The sequence below is a fragment of the Cydia strobilella genome, chromosome 10 (assembly GCF_947568885.1).
Source record: "Cydia strobilella chromosome 10, ilCydStro3.1, whole genome shotgun sequence".
In the NCBI taxonomy this organism is placed as follows: domain Eukaryota; kingdom Metazoa; phylum Arthropoda; class Insecta; order Lepidoptera; family Tortricidae; genus Cydia; species Cydia strobilella.
Genome location: NC_086050.1, coordinates 2,789,801 through 2,812,682, shown reverse-complemented (window position 1 = coordinate 2,812,682; position 22,882 = coordinate 2,789,801). Strand labels below are relative to the sequence as shown.

General features: G+C 36.8%; 1 protein-coding gene across 2 annotated transcripts in view; it reads right to left on the bottom strand.

The window, feature by feature from the left end:
- Positions 1 to 22,882, bottom strand: part of LOC134744676 (max dimerization protein 1-like) — a 445,229-nt gene that overhangs the window by 5,244 nt on the left and 417,103 nt on the right. For both annotated transcript variants that reach the window (XM_063678583.1, XM_063678582.1), the window contains exon 6: positions 175 to 335. In XM_063678583.1, coding sequence (XP_063534653.1) covers positions 175 to 335 — 161 coding nt within the window. The remainder of the gene's footprint in view (positions 1 to 174; positions 336 to 22,882) is intronic.

Sequence of the window (22,882 nt, the reverse complement as noted above, 5' to 3'; positions counted from 1 at the left end):
TAGCCTTCAAAACTCTTTTTGTTAAGCGACTATAAAATTGACTAGAACAGCTGTTGTAAAGATGATCTAAACGGTGATATTTGCAAGGCAAGCCTGTATTCTTCTCACTGAACTATCCATCAGGTTGTCATACAGGCCGGTTGTAAAGTTCACGTTACTACTAACAGTACTAACCTAGACCCTCGTGTTGCGGGGCGCGCGGCGCGCGTTGCGCGGCGAGCGACGCCCGCGCCGCGCGCGCTCGCAGACGCCGCTGTCTCCGCTGCCGCTGCGGCCCGACACCAGCGACTCGCTATCGCTCTGGTTGGACGTGTAGCCAATCACGTCCACTTCGTCTGAAATTAAAATATGTATATTATTAAACAGTGCAATAGAAACTTTACAACAAGTAAATAACAATAAACATTTTTTTCCCCAACGAATTACGAGCGTAAGAAAGAATTCGTTTCGTAAATCCAGGCAACGAAGCAGGTATCAATCCGTAATGTATCGTTTGTAACGCTCCTGTCCCGTACATAGGTACGATAATATACATAGGTATATTATCGTTTGTGACGCCGTCACGTCAGCGTCACGTGACGATTGCCAATCGAATGGATCACGTTTTCAATCCACAAGGGGATCTATCTTGCTGTCTGTGTATTCGCTATAGGTTACATGTGTGACTCGTGTCGATGGATCTTTTTCAAAACAGATGGCTAAAGACTGAATTGAAAAGACATAATATGTATTTCATATATAGACCGCCACGCACCACTCGCCCAGAAATTACCTCACACCGTGGAGGCAAGTTATCTACAGATTTACAGATCTTATTACTTTACTAACATATTTTGTCTACAATGTTATAATGAACGCGTTACAAGCTTTATTAAGCTATTGTTTATCTTAATCCGTCATTTTGACTTATGCAAAAAAGATATAAAATGTGTCGCTTAACTTCAAACCAAAATCCATTCGACCCTCTTAGGAAATATCAACCCTATTACCTTTTCTTAAGACCAAAGTCGTTAAATCTGACAGTTGGATTTATCAGTTTGAAGTTAAGCGACTCAAATTAGTTGAGCTTTGTAAGTAAAGTTTCATGAATATGGGGGTAAAACTTTGGTAAGATGGCCAATATTAAGTCAAAACCAGAATTACCGTAAGTATTCTTAACTTTTTGGGATATACGAGTAAACTTTCGTTTCCATTTTGTTTTCATAAATATTTACATTTCATTCGAAACATTTTTAGTCAAACAAAAACAATTGCAGAAACGAATGAAGACACTTTCAACCTAAATCGGAATTAGCTAGAGTTTTGCAAGGCTAATGCTGAAATTAAAACAAGGGTTCCGTAACGGAGTGCCCTTGGGTTCCGTGCGGTTTGGAACAGGGTTCGCTAAGTGACGCTTGACCTGTTTTTGACGGGATGTTTTAAGTGAATTCCTGATTTACGAATAATTTAATGGTCGGTTTATTAAGGAATAAATCACGTTCTGTATTTTGAAGTGGCCTATCAGGATTTTATATGTTTACGCACGATGTTTTACTCAGTATCAAAAGTAGCGGAAGAGACTGATGCGGCAAAAGTATTGCCATTTTTAGGGTTCCGTACCCAAAGGGTAAAAACGGGACCCTATTACTAAGACTTCGCCGTCCGTCTGTCCGTCCGTCTGTCCGTCTGCCCGTCTGTCTGTCTGTCACCAGGCTGTATCTCATGAACCGTGATAGCTAGACAGTTGAAATTTTCACAGATGATGTATTTCTGTTGCCGCTATAACAACAAATACTAAAAAGTACGGAACCCTCGGTGCGCGAGTCCGACTCGCACTTGGCCGGTTTTTTTAATGACAACAAAAAAGATGGGTATGTAATTACACTGTAACAGATACTGTTGAACGCGAACTGAAGACATTTATAAGATCTCTCAAATCAATTCCCTGGCTATTCGGATCAGCCCTCTTTATACTTTTTCGCCAATATTGGCGGTTTTGCGTCATTTCTGGCGTTAACCCTTAAATGCATGATTTTTTGTATAACTTTTTAATAAATTGAAATAGATGTGTCATGCTGTATAAAAGTAATAAATGTGATTTTGGATAGCTGCATATTGAGCCACGGACCATCAAATATACGATGCATATATACATCATTATGCATTTAAGGGTTAAGACCGTCGTCAGCAAATCTTTTTGGACTGTCTGCATCCAGGTTGCAGCCTCTGCCTCTTTTGCCTTCTTCTATGGCCAAGTACTTCTCGAGTCATGTGGTCTTCATTTCGGCGCATTACGCGGCGTATAAGATTAATCTATTTGGAAAAATTATTCGCGGTGGCAAATACTTTTGGCGCGTTGTTTTATCCATTACTAATGTTACTATTGATGATGTTAAATAAAAAAAAAAAAAAAAAATTTATTCGGTAGCTTAAAAAACACAAATTACAATATCTGCGCTGGTGCCTCTTTTTAAGTGAGAAAACACTTGTGCTAAGAGAGCACCGCTCTTCCACGCGGTTAGTTAACAGTTATCTTAGAAGTATATAAAGTATATTTAACTACATTTTAAATGTACGATAAACACTTATGATTGTTTGAGTAAATTCGCTACAAACTATTTAATAAGCAAATTTCAAATTGTAATAATTTAACATACTTACTTAAATAAGAATCATAAAAAAATTAAACAAATACAATAGGGCTTCAATAGGGTAATTCGATTCGCTAGAGTGAGAAGTGACAATTGTGCAAAAACAACAAATCAAACATTTTACGATTTGGTATAGTACTACAGAAATGTGAGCTGTGAAATAAATAAGATAGCGAACTGTGACGATTTGGCATGAACGTATAAAGTACAAAGTGGCCAGTGCGGTGCAGTGCGCGCGCCAATTTCCGGCAATTTAAATGGGGATCGGCCGTAGGGTTGACAACGTGAGAAAGAAATTAAATGGTCTGGGTGCGTAGCCAACGTGCAATCGTAGCGAACGATACGCAACTGTCAATGTCGCACTAGTGTAGAAGTGATAGATATAATTGACTACGATACGCTACGGAGCGTGCCTTAGTTGCAAACGTAGTATATACAATGTGAGGAGTTTGTTAAATATTCATAACAACTGGCAGGGAGAAGTACAATATCGAGTCATGGTAACAGGGGATACGCTTTTGTACAGCAGTGGAATGCTGAAATATAAATTAATAAAAATATCTAACTATAAAAAAATTGACATTTGTCGATAGTCCTACAAGCCGACGTTTTTAAGGGTAGACCTTTGTATAGTTAACGCTATTTCTGCTGAGCTCGTTCACTTACCTGTACTAACAATGGCATTCTGTTAAACAAAAGCCATTATTTCTTTTGTGTGAGCGCGTGGCCTTTGTGCCTGCGCGCGTGGCCAATTGTGTGTGAGCCTCAGGCACAAAGGCCACGCGCTCAAACAAAAGAAATAATGGCTTTTGTTTAACAGAATGCCATTGTTAGTACAGGTAAGTGAACGAGCTCAGTAGAGATAGCGTTAACTATAAAGAATTAAAAGAAAGGTACTTAATCGTAAAAATCTTTTTGGTACTACCTATTGACAATTAAAGATTAACATTGCCTCGTATGTTCTTTAACGGATATACATTTCTGTCGGAATCTAAGTAATAAATATATACTTTTTTTATTATAAAATTAAAGATGCGTTAAATTATGCTAGTTACAAACATGTCTACTGTTATTTCAGTTAAATAACTAAGTAGGTACTGTGTTTTCCAGCTACTTAAGTAGTCACCTACATTAAACACAGCTTTCATATAAAAAGATTTACAGTGACATTTGAAAGTGCCAGTCAAAAATAAAATGTCTCCCCGGAAGTGGCAACCCTCGCGGAACCCTCGCTCGCTTCCGGTCGCCGTTAAAAGTGGTCGGAAAGTGAAATGATGCAAAAGCTGAATGCCTGTGCGTGGCAAAGGAGTGCTGTGGGGAATTTCGAATAAAATGTTCAAAGTTTACATGATATTCAATTTATGCATAGATTTATAGTGTTTTTCACACAAATAACTTTATCGGTATTGATAAAATAAGAACCGGCCAAGTGCGAGTAGCGGCTACAGAATTACATCATCTGTGAAAATTTCAACTGTCTAGCTATCACGGTTCATGAGATACAGCCTGGTGACAGACAGACGGACAGCGGAGTCTTAGTAATAGGGTCCCGTTTTTACCCTTTGGGTACGGAATCCTAACGGAGTAGGTATACATTCAATTCAATTAAATTTATTTATTGATAAAATAATAATTTTACACATCACATTTTCAAATTTACACATCATTTATATTCCATATACAACAATAATTAGTATTAATTATAGTAGGTATTTATAGCTAATTATATCACATGCGTATTTGCGTTGAGCTTGAGTCCGAATATGAATGTCACATGAATGTATTTAGTAAATAAAATCGCCCGATCGCCCGGTTAGTTCAACTAATTTACACAAAACCTTTACAAATTATACATATAAATCTTCCTCTTGAATCACTCTATCTATTAAAAAAAACCGCATCAAAATCCGTTGCGTTAGTTTTAAAGATCTAAGACAGACGGACAGACAGCGGAAAGCGACTTTGTATTATACTATGTAGTGATGATACCCCCTTAATGATATGCTACAGTATATTTTAAAAATTTTGAGGGAATAAGAGGAAAAAAGGCCAGATAAGAACATATTTCAGGTAAGTGAAGGAGAATTATGTGTTGTCACGCTTAGCTAAATAAGAGTGGAGATCATTTCACCGACTAGACCGAGTGTGCTAAAGCATTAAATTCTCAAAGTGGGGCGACCGTGGAGAAACACTCGAATAAATACAGCGATTCAAAAAAATGGCGAACAGAGAACAATTTCGAATATTTCGATACACTCGTGTAACACTCTTACGGTAGATATCGCTAGGGTCCCCTAGACCCATATAGTGGGAAGATTTGCTGACTATGGATGAGGTCTTGGTGGCTCAGTTGGCAGAGCGCTGGAGTATCGATCCAGAGGCCGTGAGTTCAAGTCTCACCCAAGGCAGTAATTTTTCCACTTTTAAATTTATTCTAAGCTTAATAGCATCGATCGCAGACGTTTCTGCTTGTTAAAAATTAATTTCGATACTGGTCCGTGTGGAACTGTCGCATAATGAAACGGAAATCATTTTCCTACTTTCACTTTATGTAAAATAGGGTAGTTGACAAATTTTTATTAATGGTATCAGTCGATCAGGTTTGTTTTGAGGATCAAATGTCTGTATGGGACCCATTGTCTCAAAGCAATACAAAAGTCACAAATGATAGTCAAAGTCACAATCGCACTTTACTGACGAAACGCCCCAAACAAAATGGCAATACATCATGACGTCACGATGTAACGTCGCTAATCGCTAATATTGCTTAGAAGCCGTTTCGATATATGGAAAACAAACAAATTGCCATTTTGTCGGTGAAATATTGCGTTTATGTATATTTTTGCTGTACAATATTTTTTCAAATAAAATATAAGAAATCGATTGGTACTGTTTTTTTATTTAAAAAAAAAACTTAAATTTTGAAACAGGTCTAGTATTTTTTTATGATTCGCATAAATTTGTATTGCTCTGAAACTTTGTACTTACAATAGGATAAGGTATATCTAGGTCTGTAATTAGTTTATGTAGCTGTTTTAGATAATATAGTAAAAAATACAGCGAATTTAAGTTTTTCATACAAAACTTGTTTTTGCTGTATTTTGTTTGTTTTATATACTAGAGCTATATAAACTAATTACAGACATAGATATACCTCATGTCATTGTATGTGCAAGTTTCATTACAATCCAACACGCAGTTTTAAAATAAGAACGAAACTCCGTTTGTATGGGAAGGTGAAATTCGGCCGAGCTTGCTGGGGACTCTTAATACGATCACGTATAAATGATTTTCCGTGTAATATGTCATTTTGCAACTTGTTTTCATTTATTTTTTCACTGTTAATACGCTTTTTCGCTACAGGCGCATTTTCGGCGTGTTCCTTCAGAATCTACGTAAGCGGTTCTGCTTGTAGGTATATAGATTATATATTAGATCGTAAGTCAATGACCTCAAGGCATCGACCCTCCGCTCCGCTAAATATCCAATTCACCCTGGAATTGAATCTCATCGCGTCAAATGTCTTATGAGGTTCTAATTTTAGGCAAAATAGGTTTGTCCCCCTCGCCGGTAGAAGGATGCTGGTTGTAGGGGGACCATGGGATGCAGATTTTAAAAAAGGCAGTTATGAGAGGGGTGGGATTTTTTACATTTCTGAGTATTTGCAGGTTGTCGAACGAATGCTGTAGCATAAGTAAAAATCTTTCCGGTCAATTCGAACAACGTGACGTGATAATTACTAGATACGAGAACAATACGAGATCTAATAGATACGTTATAGTTTAGTTCTCAACTAGTTATCTTTTACAGTTCGATTCAAGAAACCAATTGTCATTTCACGCTACAATTATTGTGACGTTTTGGGATTTGATATCCATTGGATGTCTAAGTAATATCTTAAGCAAATTTTAAAGAGATCGTCCAAGAGGACATTCGGAATCGCGGAAATGTCAAATTTGACATGACTCTTAAATATCTCGTTATCGTCTGTTTCATATCTAGTGGATATCTAGTTGATATCTAGATCATTGTCCGAATTGGCCCGTTAGTATCTTCAAGGGTGTTATTCAATGTTTATGAGACAACTTTGTCAAAAAAAATTAATGATGATCTTTACGTACCTATAATTGAAAATGAAAAAGGTTTATTGAGGCAAAAAAATACATCAAAAAAATTACAGTGGTACTCAAACTAGGCCAAGCCTGTCTCATGGAGAGTGACTTGTTGTTGATTTTTTATTTTATATTCATTAATAAATGACAATTTTAATAACAAAACTTCCGTGAGACAGACATATTAAATATATTAATAACACGTCACTCACGCGGCGCGTTTTCGACTTAAAATACGTGAGTGACCCGTTATTAATATATTTAATAAATGACAATATCTAAAGAGAGTTAAATTGAAGAGAGAAACCTAGACCTCATTTACCCAGTTTAACCGAGACCTATCCTTGACCCGACGGTCGGTTGGTGTCCCTACAACCGGACAAAATATACCTACTACTCAATTACCCGGGGCACCCTTAAAATTTTTTTAAAGAGGCTGTATCGTACTTGCAACTACATGTCCTTTTGAGATCTGGGTGCATAGCCAAGATGCCAATCGTTTACATTTCTGTCCTAAAAGGATATAACCAAACGGAGTAGCCATTGACAGGCGTTCCCCTCTGTCGAAAATAGTCGGCCAATACATAATGTATGGACTGACGTTTATCTGACACGACTATTTTTACGTTACGTATACATTTGACGTTCCCCTCCCTTGCAAAAATCGGCAGACATTTTTGTACAGAAAATTACAGACATGGCGTCTCCGTTTGGTTATATCCTCCTAGTTTCTGTCGCACTAATATGGAAGAGTGATAGATAGAGAGAGAGAAATTACCGTTTCGTTCGGCACAAACGACTGGCATCTTGGCTAGGCACCCTGTCCCTCGATTATAAAGGGATCGAATATCGAAGGAGTTTTAACATTTCCTAATCCGGATGGGACGCGTATCGCAGTCCGATCAAATGGAATCACAATGCCAAGGACGAGAATAACGACAAGTCATAGTTTAGTTATATTTTACACTGCTTGCTATTATATCGTATACGGGGTTTTATCGAATACCGTAGTGACAGCAGGGGTGCGAAACTCCTCTTTTCGGGTATTCTCGGCTCCGTTCGGCTCAGCATTGCTTCGAGCAATTATTAGGGTTAACACAACTTGACGTTCCTTTGCGTGCACGACCACAGATAATGACTTGAATTTTGACAACCATAAATAGCCGAAACGGATAGTGACATATATTAGAAAGGGACAGCATGATTCGTCCCTGAACCGCTGTCAAACTTAGGTGTGTAGGAAGTTTACTTTCTGTATGGTAGTACTATTATTTATTCTGTGGTGACAGCAAAATTTGTACCGCAAACCGCAACTTACAAAATCGTTCACATATCCGTAAACGGTATACGAGAAAAATTAACGCCGTGTGTACCTAGCCTTAGGTACCTATCACCCAAGAAAAACTGACTAAAGTACGAGTAAACTGACTGACTGAGTTTTCCGTTTACATTATTGAGTAATATTTGAAGCCCATGATAAAAAAAAACCGGACAAGTGCGAGTCGAACTCACCCACTGGAGGTTCCGTACTTTTTAGTATTTGTTGTTATAGCGGCAACAGAAATACATCATCTGTGAAAATTTCAACTGTCTAGCTATCACGGTTCATGAGATACAGCCTGGTGACAGACAGACAGACAGACGGACAGCGGAGTCTTAGTAATAGGGTCCCGTTTTTATCCTTTGGGTACGGAATAAAATACCCGAACTATTTTTTTTAATGATATAGGAGGCAAACGAGCAGACGGATCGCCTCATGGTAAGCAATTGACGTCACCATGGGCACCTGCATGGGTTGCCGTCCTTTAAGATGGGAGTACGGTCTTTTCTTGAAGGTATGAAGGTCGTATCGGTCCGGAAATACCGCAGGCGACAGTTCATTCCACAGTTCTGTGAGGCAGGAAGTTTCTGGAGAAACGCACAGTTGACGACTGCCGACCATCATCAAACATTATACAAAAAGAACTAAGTCTAAAAATATAATATTTTGTTAATATAACAATTACACATAAAATAAATAATAAAACTAAAACTAACTACAATTGTAATAACTAAAGCTAAAAATTAAAAATACCTATCAAAATTTTGTGCCCTTGGTAGGGTGCCCAACACGCAGGCAGCGTTTTGAACTCGTTTTGAAGTCGCTAAGAATTGTAATAACCTTTAAGATAACAAACCTATCTTTATTAAGAGAGTGCTATTGGATGCTCGCGAGTGCCTTTTTTATTTCCATTAAAACAATTGTGAAGAGAACCACTCTCGTATAATAAGCGCATGATTTCCATACATTTCCCTTTTTTATTTTGCAATATAATTCTAGGTCTCGTTCCCAATATGCTAATTCGGTAAAATAGAGATTACCCGGCGAATACCGAGTTGGGTTTTTAAAAGAGATCCTAGTTCGAATGAAGTTCGTTTTTTGTTCGCATTACAATTGGATTTGAGGAAGAAATGAAATAATTGAACTAATAATGAAACGTTTTTTTTTATATTAAAAAGAGCATAATGTAGATGAGTTTAGGCGATCGGTAACGTGACATTACTACATGACGGTACAGTAAGCTGCAGAGTTAAGTGACCCCCCTGCAAACAAATTTCTAATAGAAACTGAAGCATATCGCTGTCGTATTTCATATTTGCGTACCAAAATGTCTGCCGAAAATTTTACGGGAGGGTGAAGAAGTAACGCATGCAAAAGATTACTCATGAAGAGGCACCAACATTGAAATAAAAAATTAACATATTTCCATTTTGACACACACAAACAAATCGCACAAGGAAATGTCTGTATACGATTTTGTGCACATTTTGCAAGGTTTTTGACAGAGGTGTGAAAGGTTACTCCACCACTGTATGCTCTATAAGGACAGTTGATATGCAGGATATGCTAGGCGAACTTTTGCTACTAAATACAAAAAAAATATGTGTAATAAATAGGTAAATAAAAAACCTTTACTGATATCAAACCCCGTTATCAATATTGCTATTCATTAAAAATCAGGGTTGGCAAAATAATCTACCGTAGGGAGCACTAACTTCGCCGTTAGTGCCCATTTTCATCCAAGTTAAATAATAATTTTACCAAGAAATAGATATCCCCTGAATTAACAATAAAATGACCTGCGTAAAAATAGTAAAAAAAAAACTATAATAACCTATCTGTGCGAACTTCACATAATCATTTTTTTTAATGAAAAATATAAGTACTAAAACTTTTTCCAAATCTTAAATGTTGAATAAGCCCATAAATCTTCTAATTCTAGTTAAGGCGAATAGGCGCGTTAAAGGCGAATTTAGGACACTAATAAATATCTAAATCTGTCTATATCATTATAGCCGACTAAAGCCTGGAATCTGCCACAAACGCCGAGTTCCGAGGTCGACTGTCAGATTAAAAACGCGCGGACTAAAGAGCTTAAAGCCTGGACCTAGCTTATTTAAACAGACTGACAACGGATTAGCCCACAAATACCGCATTTATTCGGTAAAGGGTTCGTTTCACTATCACTGAATTTATATATATTAGTTATTGGAAACTTTATTGAAAAACCAGCCAAGTGTGTGTTGGACCTATCATAATGGAGACTTCTGGCGTAACTTCATACGATACAAGAAATTAAGGCCGAAAAAATCGCGTTTCTTGATCGATTAGTTTTTAGGGTTCCGTACCCAAAGGGTAAAAACGGGACCTAAGACTCCGCTGTCCGTCTGTCCGTCCGTCTGTCCGTCTGTCTGTCTGACACCAGGCTGTATCTCATGAACCGTGATAGCTAGATAGTTGAAATTTTCACAGATGATGTATTTCTGTTGCCGCTATAACAACAAATACTAAAAACAGAATAATATAAATATTTAAATGGGGCTCCCATACAACAAACGTGATTTTTTTGCTGTTTTTTTCCGTAATGGTACGGAACCCTTCGTGCGCGAGTCCGACTCGCACTTGGCCGGTTTTTTTATTTTATCTGTTGCTGTAAAGCAGTTATATAGAAAATGTACTCTAAACATACCTTTTATGTTTTTGATGGGATTTATTTGTCTCGGTTTTTTCACTTTGATTGGTGTCTTTTATTAAGTGTCGAAGGTCAAGTTCTTTTTCTAAGTCGTGACATTATGAGTAAAATAGTTGTACCGCATGTGTTATTACCAAACATACCTACATGCTTACATTGGTAAATCTTTTGCCCGCCGAGTCAAACTGAGGTGGGTGTCTGTGTGTACCTCAATCGCCGAGCGGTCCAATTTGAACAATGCTTATAAGATGTCACAATGATACGAAACTGATCTGTCAGTTGTTTTAGTTGAAAAAAAATGACTTCACTTTTGACACTGACAGGTCAGTATCGTACCGCTGTGAGATCTTATAAGCATTGTTCGAACCGGGCCGTAAATCTTCATCGTGCTAATCTGTTTTTCGATTCACAGACGATTCGTTCACATAATTCTTCATTAGATTGTTAGCACAAACACCACAGATATTTTCCCGTTACTGAACAATTAATCACAGCCTATTATAGCAATGAAAAGACAATAAAAACTTAATCCGCAGTTAGAAAGCAGCTACATAAATAACCGGGTACACTGACGTCACCGACAGGGATGTCCCAGATTTATGGGGGGCAGAGACAAAGAAACGGTAAATTATCGGGATTTATCGGGTACTCGCCGGGGACCAGGTGACGGGGACCGATGGCTTTATGAGTAATCGTGCCCGGACAGGGCACGCTGGGCACGCGTGTACGAATAGTTGAGATGGGATTTTAAGGCCCCGTGGGTTCAGGTTCTTCGCGCGCTCTCATTGAGTGTAAGAGTGAGCGTGATGGCTGTGCGTACCTCAGATCGCGCATCATGCTTTCCTATCAAATTTTATATTTTATTTTTAGGGTTCCGTACCCAAAGGGTAAAAACGGGACCCTATTACTAAGACTCCGCTGTCCGTCTGTCCGTTTGTCTGTCACCAGGCTGTATCACATGAACCGTGATAGCTAGACAGTTGAAATTTTCACAGATGATGTATTTCTGTTACAACAAATACTAAAAACAGAATAATGAAAATGAAAAATGAAAAGCGTTTATTGGTTACAATATTGTGTACAGCAAATTATGGTTGGAATCTCCAAGTAAGTAAAATTATACTTGTGGCAGGAGATAAAATATAAATATATAATATAAATATTTAAATGGGGCTCCCATCCCATACAACAAACGTGATTTTTTTGCTGTTGTTTTCCGTAATGGTACGGAACCCTTCGTGCGCGAGTACGACTCGCACTTGTCCGGTTTTTTATTTTATCAAAAAAAGTTATCGATAAGTTAGATCAAAAACAAAATTTGGCATTTATAGAAGCAATTTTCATATTTTTTGCAAAACTTATTACAATTCTTTTAGGTGCGTTTAGACCTATGTGCGTGATTTTTTTCTATCGAACGAAAGCCAAGAAATCAGGTTTCGAATCGATGAAGTTACTAAATAAAGGCCTTAAGATTGCTAATTAATTTTTTGGCAACCGTATTGTGATCTAAAAAAACCAACAAGTGCGAGTCGGACTCGCCCATCGAGGGTTCCGTACTTTTTATTATTTGTTGTTGTTAGCGGCAACAGTAATACAGCATCTGCTAAAATTTCAACTGTCTAGGTTGATGGGATACAGCCTGGTGACAGACAGACGGACAGAGGAGTCTTAGTAATAGGCTCCCGGTTTTACCCCTTGGGTACGGATCCCTAAAAAGCGCTGCGATTTGTCAGAAACGCTACTGGCCGAACCTACTGCACCTTAAAGCGACCGGTCGTACGTTTCGAAAAACATACGAATGAAAACGTGACAGTTTATCTAATCGAATTAAGATCATCGAGGATAGATTAATCGTAATACAAAATAATCGTCGTTGCGCTTACCAAATCTGATATGTGCGACATTTTCTGAGTTACGTTGATTAAGAATATTTACAGTAATAGTTATTTATTAAACGAAGCCCGATAGCCTAATTAAGCCTCTTTCTCCATCACAAAACAGAAAATGAAGGGTACACGGAAAGAACATGTCTAGTCACTTTTTTCGGAAAATGAGATGTAGAGCTCTTTTGCTACCACTGTATAATATATGTAACACAACTTTTTTTTAGTTAAAAAAGACCTGGTAACGGAATTACCATACATTTTGACATGGTTCCAAATTTTAAAACCGCGATTACTCAAAATGTTACTTAAGTGACTAGACATGTTCTTTCCGTGTACCCTTCAAATGGAAGTACATTTTATTTTTATTTTTAAAGGCCAAGTGTAAAATATGCATTTTACGAAAGTGTCAAAAACGAATGTACAACGAAAAGTAGAATGGCCCTTTTATAAATAACGAAGGTAGTTATTTCTGTTTTTGTATCCCTTTATTTGCTATAAAGGAAATCTATAAAAACAAACGCGGCGCGGGCGCTTAATGGCGTAGAATATTAATCACACCCGAGATGTGAGTTATGTATCACACATCCGTAGAGTTATGTATGTGTAATAATGTGTGGTTATCGACGCTGGTAGTCGAAGTCAAAGATATGTGTACATTTTTCGCCTTATCACAAAGGAGTAAGGTGCAAAAGTGTAAATATATTTTTGGCATCGACGTACCTACGTGTCGATTAGTTATGTAGCGAAGTGATATTTGCTATTTAATACCTTTTTACATATCTTTTATTTTACTTCATACACTAATCCAGACTAGAAAGAGTAAACTGGCAGTTGTGGTCGTGTATTTCATGAGCAGGCTTCGGAGTATTTTTAGCACGGTAAGACGAAAGTGAGCTATGGAGTCGTTGTCAACTTTAAAATTAAAGTCATACTCATATAATGCTTACTTGTAAATAAACTATAAGCCGAATACCAACTATTCTCTAATACAGACCTCTTTTGGAAGTTACTACACTCTGGATTTAAAGACGAATGCCGAACACGAATAGAGTGTCAATACACTTTATTCATTCATACACGTATCTACTCATTTAAATAGGCTAGGTTTTGCCGTATTCGGATTTAAAGCAAAAAAGATAAAACAATCATTCTTCTAAATATTGAAAAAAGTGTCAGGTAAGTTATCAACGCTATAATTTATCCTCGTAAGACACAGGGCAATTTTTGCGCTTTTGAATTTGGATCTTTCTTTTATTTCTATATGAGTTCAAAACTCGAATTTAATTTGTACTTGTACAAGTACACGGGGACTTACGAGGTTAAAACAAAAACTCCACTAATCCTAATACATCAACCGCGCTAATCTTTATGTGAACAGTAACCCCTGATAGAGCGTCGTGTTCCGTCTTATCAGCTCCGTGGTGAGGGTGTGAGGGGTGGGGGGAGGGGGTGATAATTACCCCAACTATCCAAGTTAAATTAGGTCGGGACCCGCAGTATCAACGGTTGACGGTTGATACGATCTGCATTGCGATATGGTGTTATGTTAATTGACCGTTGGTTACATGTTAGTTGTTATTTTGAAGTTTAATTGATATTTATAATTCTATAAATATATAGAGTGCTAGTGCCTACATTGGTATATGTCGAATACTACTAATTCAGTTGGAATACAATTTTGTTATTAACTTACGTACCCAACGTAACTTACGCCCTAAATATAGGCGCCACTTTTTTCTCAATAAAACCATAGAGTAACTTATACTAGAGCGGTACTGTCATAGTAAATTTTGTAACCCCAGTAAATTCACTGCCATCTGTCGACACACTTTAAAACTAAAAATGAAGATTTATAAAAATACGTCAGAATGTATTTAAATATAGATAAATGATTTTTTTTATTTGCATTAATTATTATTATGATTTTGACCCATGTTCTTTCACTGATATGCGTTAAAATTGTTAAATAACAAAAGAAACCGTCAATGCCATCTATACGACTGTAGGCCAAAACTAGTAGCGCCCTCTGAACGAGAATCAAATTTTCTTGATTTTCGAGGCACGTTTTTTCCTTAGACTGTATCCATCTATTACGGAGTTATATCTATCTTTGATAAAACTATACGCTACATGGGATCATTTAAGAGTTTAGACTACAAAACTATAGTCTAAACTCTACCCGTACATGTCCGTAAATGTATTGGCGCGAGTGAGACGCACGAGCGAGTCATCATTTTGATGATACAATGTAAGTTTAAATTCCTAGCTTAGGTTTTACTTTTATTACTTAAATGTACATTTCTAAATAAATGTGGATATTGTAATTGTTAGGACATTATTACAAAATAAATAAATTAACTTCCTAATAAATTAATTAAGCTCCTAATTAGCATCCAGAGCTAATTAGGCTTTCCTTTTCTTCATAAGCCGTATAACAAAAGTTTAATTAACTGGCTAAAAATAAGTAATAAATAATCGAATTATTATATGGACGCTCAGGCAATCCACCTACAATCATTTTAGACTACGTTGGTCTAGTAAGCACCCAGTAATGTTAAAAGTAAGTAATAATCAAATGAGGGCTACCGTTTTTGTGTTCACCAGTTGGCGCCACTGTAACCCACTGCCACTGTAGATGTTGGTCCAGAAAAACAGATCTCAGAATTCTTCTATGCGTTAAAATCAATACGTTCTAATAAACTCAAAGGTATTTTAACATCTAAATGTGCAATTTTTTCAACCTGTTTAATTTTGCATATATTTTAGTTGACACTTTTTAAACCAATAACATTTATTGAGCTATATATATCTATTGTTTACCATGAATAATCAAAGATGGATAAAGATTTATTACAATTATGAATAAGGAGTGAAAATATCCGATAAAAAAGCTTGAAACCCCCAAAACTTCTATGCATTTGACATTTTGAAAGACCGCCATCTACACTAGCGCCCCTAGCGGCGAAATTAAACGCGAAATCATATGACTTTACGACTGTCAAGTAAGCACCCAGTAATGTGCGTGCGTGGGGCAAGGACATTAGGACAATTTCCTCGCAAACCTCGTCAAGGGGCAATTTCCTCATTGGCGCGCAATTTGCCCCGTGATGGCATCCCCGCCAACGTGTACAACTGTTTAATACATTTTTAATGGAACATTTCAAAAAGAAATTATACTCGTAGGTAGGTGGAGCTATAGGTATTATCCTGTTTTTGTGTCTTAAAGGACATTTTTCTGTAGCGATAAGCCCGCCTGTCGTTAGACTAATATTTTCACTGTAACTTTTTTATTATGCCTACATACCACGGAACAATGGTATTCCGGATATTTAGGAGGCGTGCGTGGAGTCGAAGCCAACATGTAGACCCTTTTGACACTTTAATGAAATGTGAGAGGTACACCGAGCGGATGCTGCCCTTGTCCGTGTCATGGGACACAGGCAGAGGCAACACCCGCCAGGGTGTAAGGGCTATATAGAGTATAAAGAGAGCTGATGGAGTTTAAATGAACCATGGCTTTTGGGTGAAACTGGTGAAAGCGATGGATTACATATTGGCACAGAATAAATAATAGTACTGTCGAGTTCATAAATATGTATACATATTTTCACCTTATTGCAATGGATTAAGGTGAAGAAATGTATACATATTTATGAACTCGACTGTACTACCGTACAGAAAGGACACTTCCTATAAAACCGAAGTTTGACAGCGATTCAGGGACGAATCACGCTGTCCCTTTCTAATGTGGGGCATTATCCCTTTCGGCTATTTAGGGTTGTCAAAATTCAAGTCATTATCTTATCTGTGGTCGTGCAAAGAGACGTCGCATTGAGCAATGCTGAGCCGAACGGAGCCGAGAAAGCCCGAAAGGAGGAGTGTCCCCCCACTGAAACTGGGCCATGGGATATAAAACCGGACGCCTGCCTAAGTAACTTAGGTTTTAATATAATCAAATTATAAAGATTACAGAAGATTAAGTCCAACAAGCCTTTAATCTACGGCTTCCTAATCTCGACCTTGAATAATTTATCAGAGCGCTTTGTATTAATGCAGCTTTATGCCTCTATTAAAGCCTTGTGCATTAAGAGGAAAGTAAACGACCGCTTTTCCATACAAATGTACTACCATTTTCCTCTCTGGACATTGACACAATGAAAATATTTTCCATAATGTTAATATCCCTACACTGAAAACATATTTAATCAGTCGAACTCATTGAGTTATTCAAAACATAACTGAATTTAAGTAGTAAATAAAATTTTGCTCAATATCCTGTGTAAGTAGTAACAATATATTTTATTAATGTTATGCAAACATTACTTTCAGTGTAGAGGAAAATGGGATCCCGTTTGTATAGAGTAGCGCTCGCCTTCTTTAAACAATGATTACGTAATACCCAGTAACGCCGGGAAGTAATTTCGCTCCGCTTTGATCCCTTGGGGAGTAATCGTAAAATAGCAGAGCTTCGGTTTGGAGTTAAGTCTGAAATGTGAGGTTTCGTTGTCTGTTAAATTAAATTATTAATATTTGTATCTCCTTGGATTTCACGGGCCTATAAATCTCGGTCTTTTGATAGGCTTGCGTGGGGATATAGATCCAACACGTAGAGGCCCCTTGGAGAGCTTTAATGTCATGTAGAACGCCTGTTGGAACCTGTTCACAGGCGCAACAATAGACACCCATGAACCGGTCGCAGCAGGCATTGGGACTATTGTAGAAAAAGTAAACAGTATAGCGGTCTAAAGATTGAAGTTTGAGTGGACAATGAAACTGGGCTATTGTAAAGATTTAATTTACTATTTAGCTTAATTTAGTCAATTATTAATATTATAATGGAATTCTCCCTACTATGTACTATGGTCCTTAGGAAGTTTACGAAGAGTGTGATGCTGATGTCATCACTTATTGTCATTACCTTTTTAAATCAAACATCTATAAAGAAAAATACCTATGGTATATTATTTCATGAATTCTATAGTAATATTAATTGATTTATTTAATTTATTTAATGCATGTTAATTAAAAGATGTAATGTTTTGATTGTAATGTGTCCCGCCGAGTTTCTTGCCGGTCCCAATGAGTAAATCAAAGAGGTTTGTAAATAGAGGTTTGATAATAAAGGAACTCCCGCTATCTATGCCTATCTAATTTAACTTATCAATTATTGTCACATCCAACTTTATTTTAAAGTATTATTGGTGACTTGCCTATTACAATATTAGTCCCACTTTGAAGTGCCAATTTTGGGTAATTTACCCTACACGTGTAACACATAATGGTTATTAAAACACCTCCCATGCACGAGGTTCATTAAAAGAACATCAGTTAAAAGAGACTACCCATCGTTAATCATTCAAACTAAAAAAATGAATGTACGACAAAAATTTAGCACGTCCAATATTCCCCGTTCAATGTAATTTCAACCATGTGGCTATTGGACTAAGGTTGATTTTGGGTTGACGGCGGTTGTATTAATTAGGCTTGGCGCACACCCCAGGCAATCGTATTACGGTATTACGTTAATCGCATGTGTGAAGCTAGCTGACGCGTGACATGTGGTGCATTATGTATACATACCTATGATGTATAAGTCTGTGGGTAAATAAGGGTCCCTTTATAATGTTAGTTCTGCGGGTTCACGTATAGACTGCTCCTAAAATGAAAACGGAAAGCTAAAACGAATTTGATTTCCATTCAATCTCAGTAAGTTTTTACGAAGGCCAATTGGAACTTAAATTTCGATATCATAATTATGTAATTTTGTTATAATTCTCGCGTAATTTCGCTCGTACTTGTCCGTACATGTATTGACGCTAGCGAGATGCAAAGGCGAATGATAACTTAACTCATTTTGATAATGGAATCTTAATTCGAAATTGGCCTCACGTTCTCGCGTGAAGCTAAATTAGTCTTGAAATTGAACAGCAAATCTCTATCTACTTATATATCCATAAAATTAAATGCACACTATTATTCTCAGATTAATTTAGCGGCAAAATCGGCCCGATTCGAACAATGCTTATCAGATGTCACAGCGATACGATACTGATCTGTCAGTGTCAAGTGACTTTTTGGTTGAAAAAAAAAACGATACTTTTGACACTGACAGATCAGTATCGTATCGCTGTGACATCTTGTAAGCATTGTTTGAATCGGGCCGTATTTTACTACTCTGCACATAACTCGTGCTACGAGTTACGTAGCGTCGTAGCGTTGCATTTATTAGTGCTACGAGGGGAATTCGTAGCAGCGAGCATTCGTGCCATGACTACGTTAACGTGATCCGCTACGAGCCGTAGCGATCCTATTAGCGTTTATTATATTATTACCTTGTTTAGATTTTTTCTTTTTGGATGAAATTAATATCATGTAGGTAGGAAAATCTTTTTACACAATTTGATGTAGGTACCAAAGCTATTCGTTCGTTTGACTGTTATCGATTTTTAATAATTAAAAGAGTTGGAAATTTCTAAAAATATGTTCGGATTTTTCAACAACACAATAAGAACATCTAGTTTTTAATTAACTGGCTTGATGAACATTTCAGCTGGCATTTGCCATACGTCGATGTTTTTTTATGGGACAGCCTAAATATTTTTGCGATTTCGGGGTTGGGTTAGTTAGTGAAAGTTGTTGAGACAGACCTTCACCTCGCAGAATAAGTCTAAAGGTAAAAAAAATCACCATATAGGTACAAAAAGATTTTTTAAATTGAAGGCCAATTCGAACGTACACTGACAAATATCTAAATGATGTCATCTATGGCGCGTCTCGCTCGCGGCGATACTTGTACGGACAAGTACGAGCGAAAGCTTTTTAGTATTCAGTTTACATACAATTTAATTGTCAACACCCTGATACTCTTGCATTTTTTTTTCATTATTGTTGTTATTGTTTTTGTTCTTGTTTGCACAAATAGCTCTGTTTTACTCTGTAGAAACTTTATTAAACATGATGTTAAAATATTTTCATTAAGGAAACTGTAAGTCTAGCTTTAAGAAAATTTCCAGTGTTATGTATAACTATAAAAAATTTCTGGTTGACGTAACTGGTGACCGAAGAGCTGGCAGCTTTCTCGCAGAACGTATCAGCATTGCGATACAGCGAAGAAATGCCGCCAGCATCCTTGGTACAATGGCTCAAGGGCCTATTTTAGATTTAAGCTAGTTATTAATTTCGTTTACGTAGTACCACTGTATATATCTTGTATGTAAATAAATGTTGTTAATTAATATTAATAAGATGTACTATAACAGACTGTTTGTTTCTTAAATAAATAAATAAAAAAATAAAAAAAAGATGCACGATAATTAAATTGCATCATTTAGATATCATTCTGATGTCAATGTACGTTCCAATTGGCCTGTTATGTAAGCTTCAAAGGCTATTTAATAAGTCAATAATGTCTTTGAATAATCGGGTAGATAAGTTAAATACTAAATAGAGCATAGTTTCAGACTAGTTCAGTCTGAGGTTGTCGGTGTAAACTTAGACATTACAAATACAAAGCTAAGTTTAGTAAGAGACATTATGATTTCGTGTTTAATAGAACTAAAGGTTTCTTAAGGACCTTTTACACGCCAACTGAAAGTCAGGGGGCCGATTTTTGAATTTCGATCGCTCGATTTCGTCAACGGCCCGGCCACGACATCGCGCGGCGGCGGCAGCGGCGAGCGCCGGCCATAGGTGGGAACGAAAGGTCCGATCGCTATGTCTCGCTCCAACCTATGGCCGCCGCTCGCCGCTGCCGCCGCCGCGCGATGTCATCGTTCTTAATTTTCTCGTTCTTGTTTTCAATTCTATTGTTAGAATTTAAATGCCTAGTAGGGGAGATAATGTTGAACGAAATACACGAAATCGAGCAGTCAAAGTTCAGAAAAACGGCCTCTAGGTCAAATTGTTTTAATTGTTTCTGAGCTATTACACTCTCATTTGTACCTTCTGCCAAGCAAATAGCATAATATGAAATTTTATGTTTTATTACAAACATGTTAAATTGTTAATAATATTAATATTTCACAAGCACCCCTAGCAATTTTACAAAAACTTTCTTACATGTTCCAAGGATGGAAAACAATTATTATTTAATGGGGAGACATTTTCTTTTTTTGGTTTTCTTCATTCTCATCGCCCTTTAATAAAACAGCGCCTGAGGCATTTAATTGCGTCTGTACGCATGATGAAAGGACGACCAAAGTCGGCTTGCACCACAGGCAATATAGCTTTAATTGAATACAAATACAAAGGTATTACAGTATAATATTTATATAAGGTAGCATGACTACTGAAAACACAAATGAAAAATATTTAATAAAATAATTTGATCTGTTCCATATACTTCCTGTTATTTTAGCATTAGAAAAAGGATATACAATCTTAATGTGTATTTTATTGAACAACGCTATTAAAAAATGTAAATATTACTTATGAAACCAAAAGAATGTAAATGATCATATATGCTATAGTAGTTTTTATAGGTTACTTTAGTTTTATTTATAGTTAAGGTTTTTTTTATAGAATATTTTTAGTTCTTAGGTATTTTTTAAGTATTGTATTTTTTTGATTTGTGTGGGTAATTTTAAAGAAATTGTATAAATAGTTTTTTAAGTGTTTAATTGTATGCCGTATGTGCTATATAATTGTTCCATGTTATTTAGCTGCAACTTATTTTTCAAAAGTGTTGTTCAATAAAAAGATACGTTAAGATCGCTTACCTTCGTTCTAATGCTATAATTCGTTATTTAGTATTAGAAAGAACTCCATAGAAGTAAGCGTGCAGTTTTTATTAAGCTCTTTAATTGTTACTAATAATGGAATTATCAAATGTAGCACGTTCAATACTTATAATTTAGGTACTTCAAAATTTTACCGCAAAAAGTGCCCGATTTGGAACCACAAGCTTACTATGCGAAGTTCTTTCTAATCCATACTCCATACTAATCCATACTATCCATACTTCCATACTAATATTATAAATGCGAAAGTCTGTCTGTCTGTCTGTCTGTGTGTTCCTTCTTCACGCTTAAACCGCTGAACCGATTTAGATGAAATTTGGCATAGAGATAGGTTGAGTCCCTGAGAAAAACATAGGATAGTTTTTATCCCGAAAATCATCCCTTAAGAAAGTAAAAAGCGGGGTGGAATTGAGATAATTAACGAAGTGCCTGCTAATTTGTGTGCATAATATGCTCAAATTTAGATTGCTATGAAATTTTTTCCAGGCGCTATTCTTACTCTAGCTGCGGTTACTAAGTCCACGCAGACGAAGTCGCGGGCAAAAGCTAGTGCTAAAATAAACGGAGTAAAAAAAGAGGAAATATCTTTATATATTGTTCTCTACTTGGTCAAGCATGATCACAAGCTGACCTAAATGCACACATGCCGAGCAGCGAGGCAGCGTACCGGAAAAGATTTACCGAAGAATATCCTCGCTTGATTTATGGACGGGTGCCTTGATCACTGTTATTATAAATGAAATAATGGTGTTATGATGTATAGGTATGCACGGTGCGAATGTATTTCTAAGGTGTTGTCCAGTCAACCGAGATTGGAGGGGAAATTATATCGATACCTACCAATGTTATATAACTTTCTGAAGTACTTCCTTACACACACGCTTAGATATCGGGCGTAAGCGTGCCAACATAAACTTACTTAAGTAGGTATGGAGGATGGAGGTTATTTATTTTCACTGCGTTTGTCACAACAACTGTAACTACTATAAGTGTTTTTGGCGCCGAGGGCACGATGAAGTTAGGTGTTCTTGGGGCCCGAAAGATTATTCTTAGACAAAATGTGTTACCATAAATTTCGAAGATTCAAGCTTTTATAGGATATATTTCTAAATATATTTGTTTCTTCTGGTACCACATTATTAAATAGAATCATAAAGTTATAGACAAACTTTGTTTGAACGTTTAATCCAGCCTATGGCATAGGTATTTTCTTCCTTTACTATATTATATATTTCAAATTAAACTTAATGACTTATCTCATGAGCTCTTAAGGATTGACTCAAGCCTTCGAGGTTCGGGGAGCTTGAGCTCTCAATAGGGCCGAGTTCTTAAAGACGTACTCTTAAAAGCTTGAGTCGTTAAGGTTCTGAACCCTCTTTGAGACCACCTCTCTGGACCTTTAACGCTCGTCTCCAAAGCTTGAACCTTCAAGGTTTCCGAGTCTATAAGGTCCGAAAGTCTTCAAGACTAGTCTTCTCACTAAATCGTCATATCCCGAGTCAG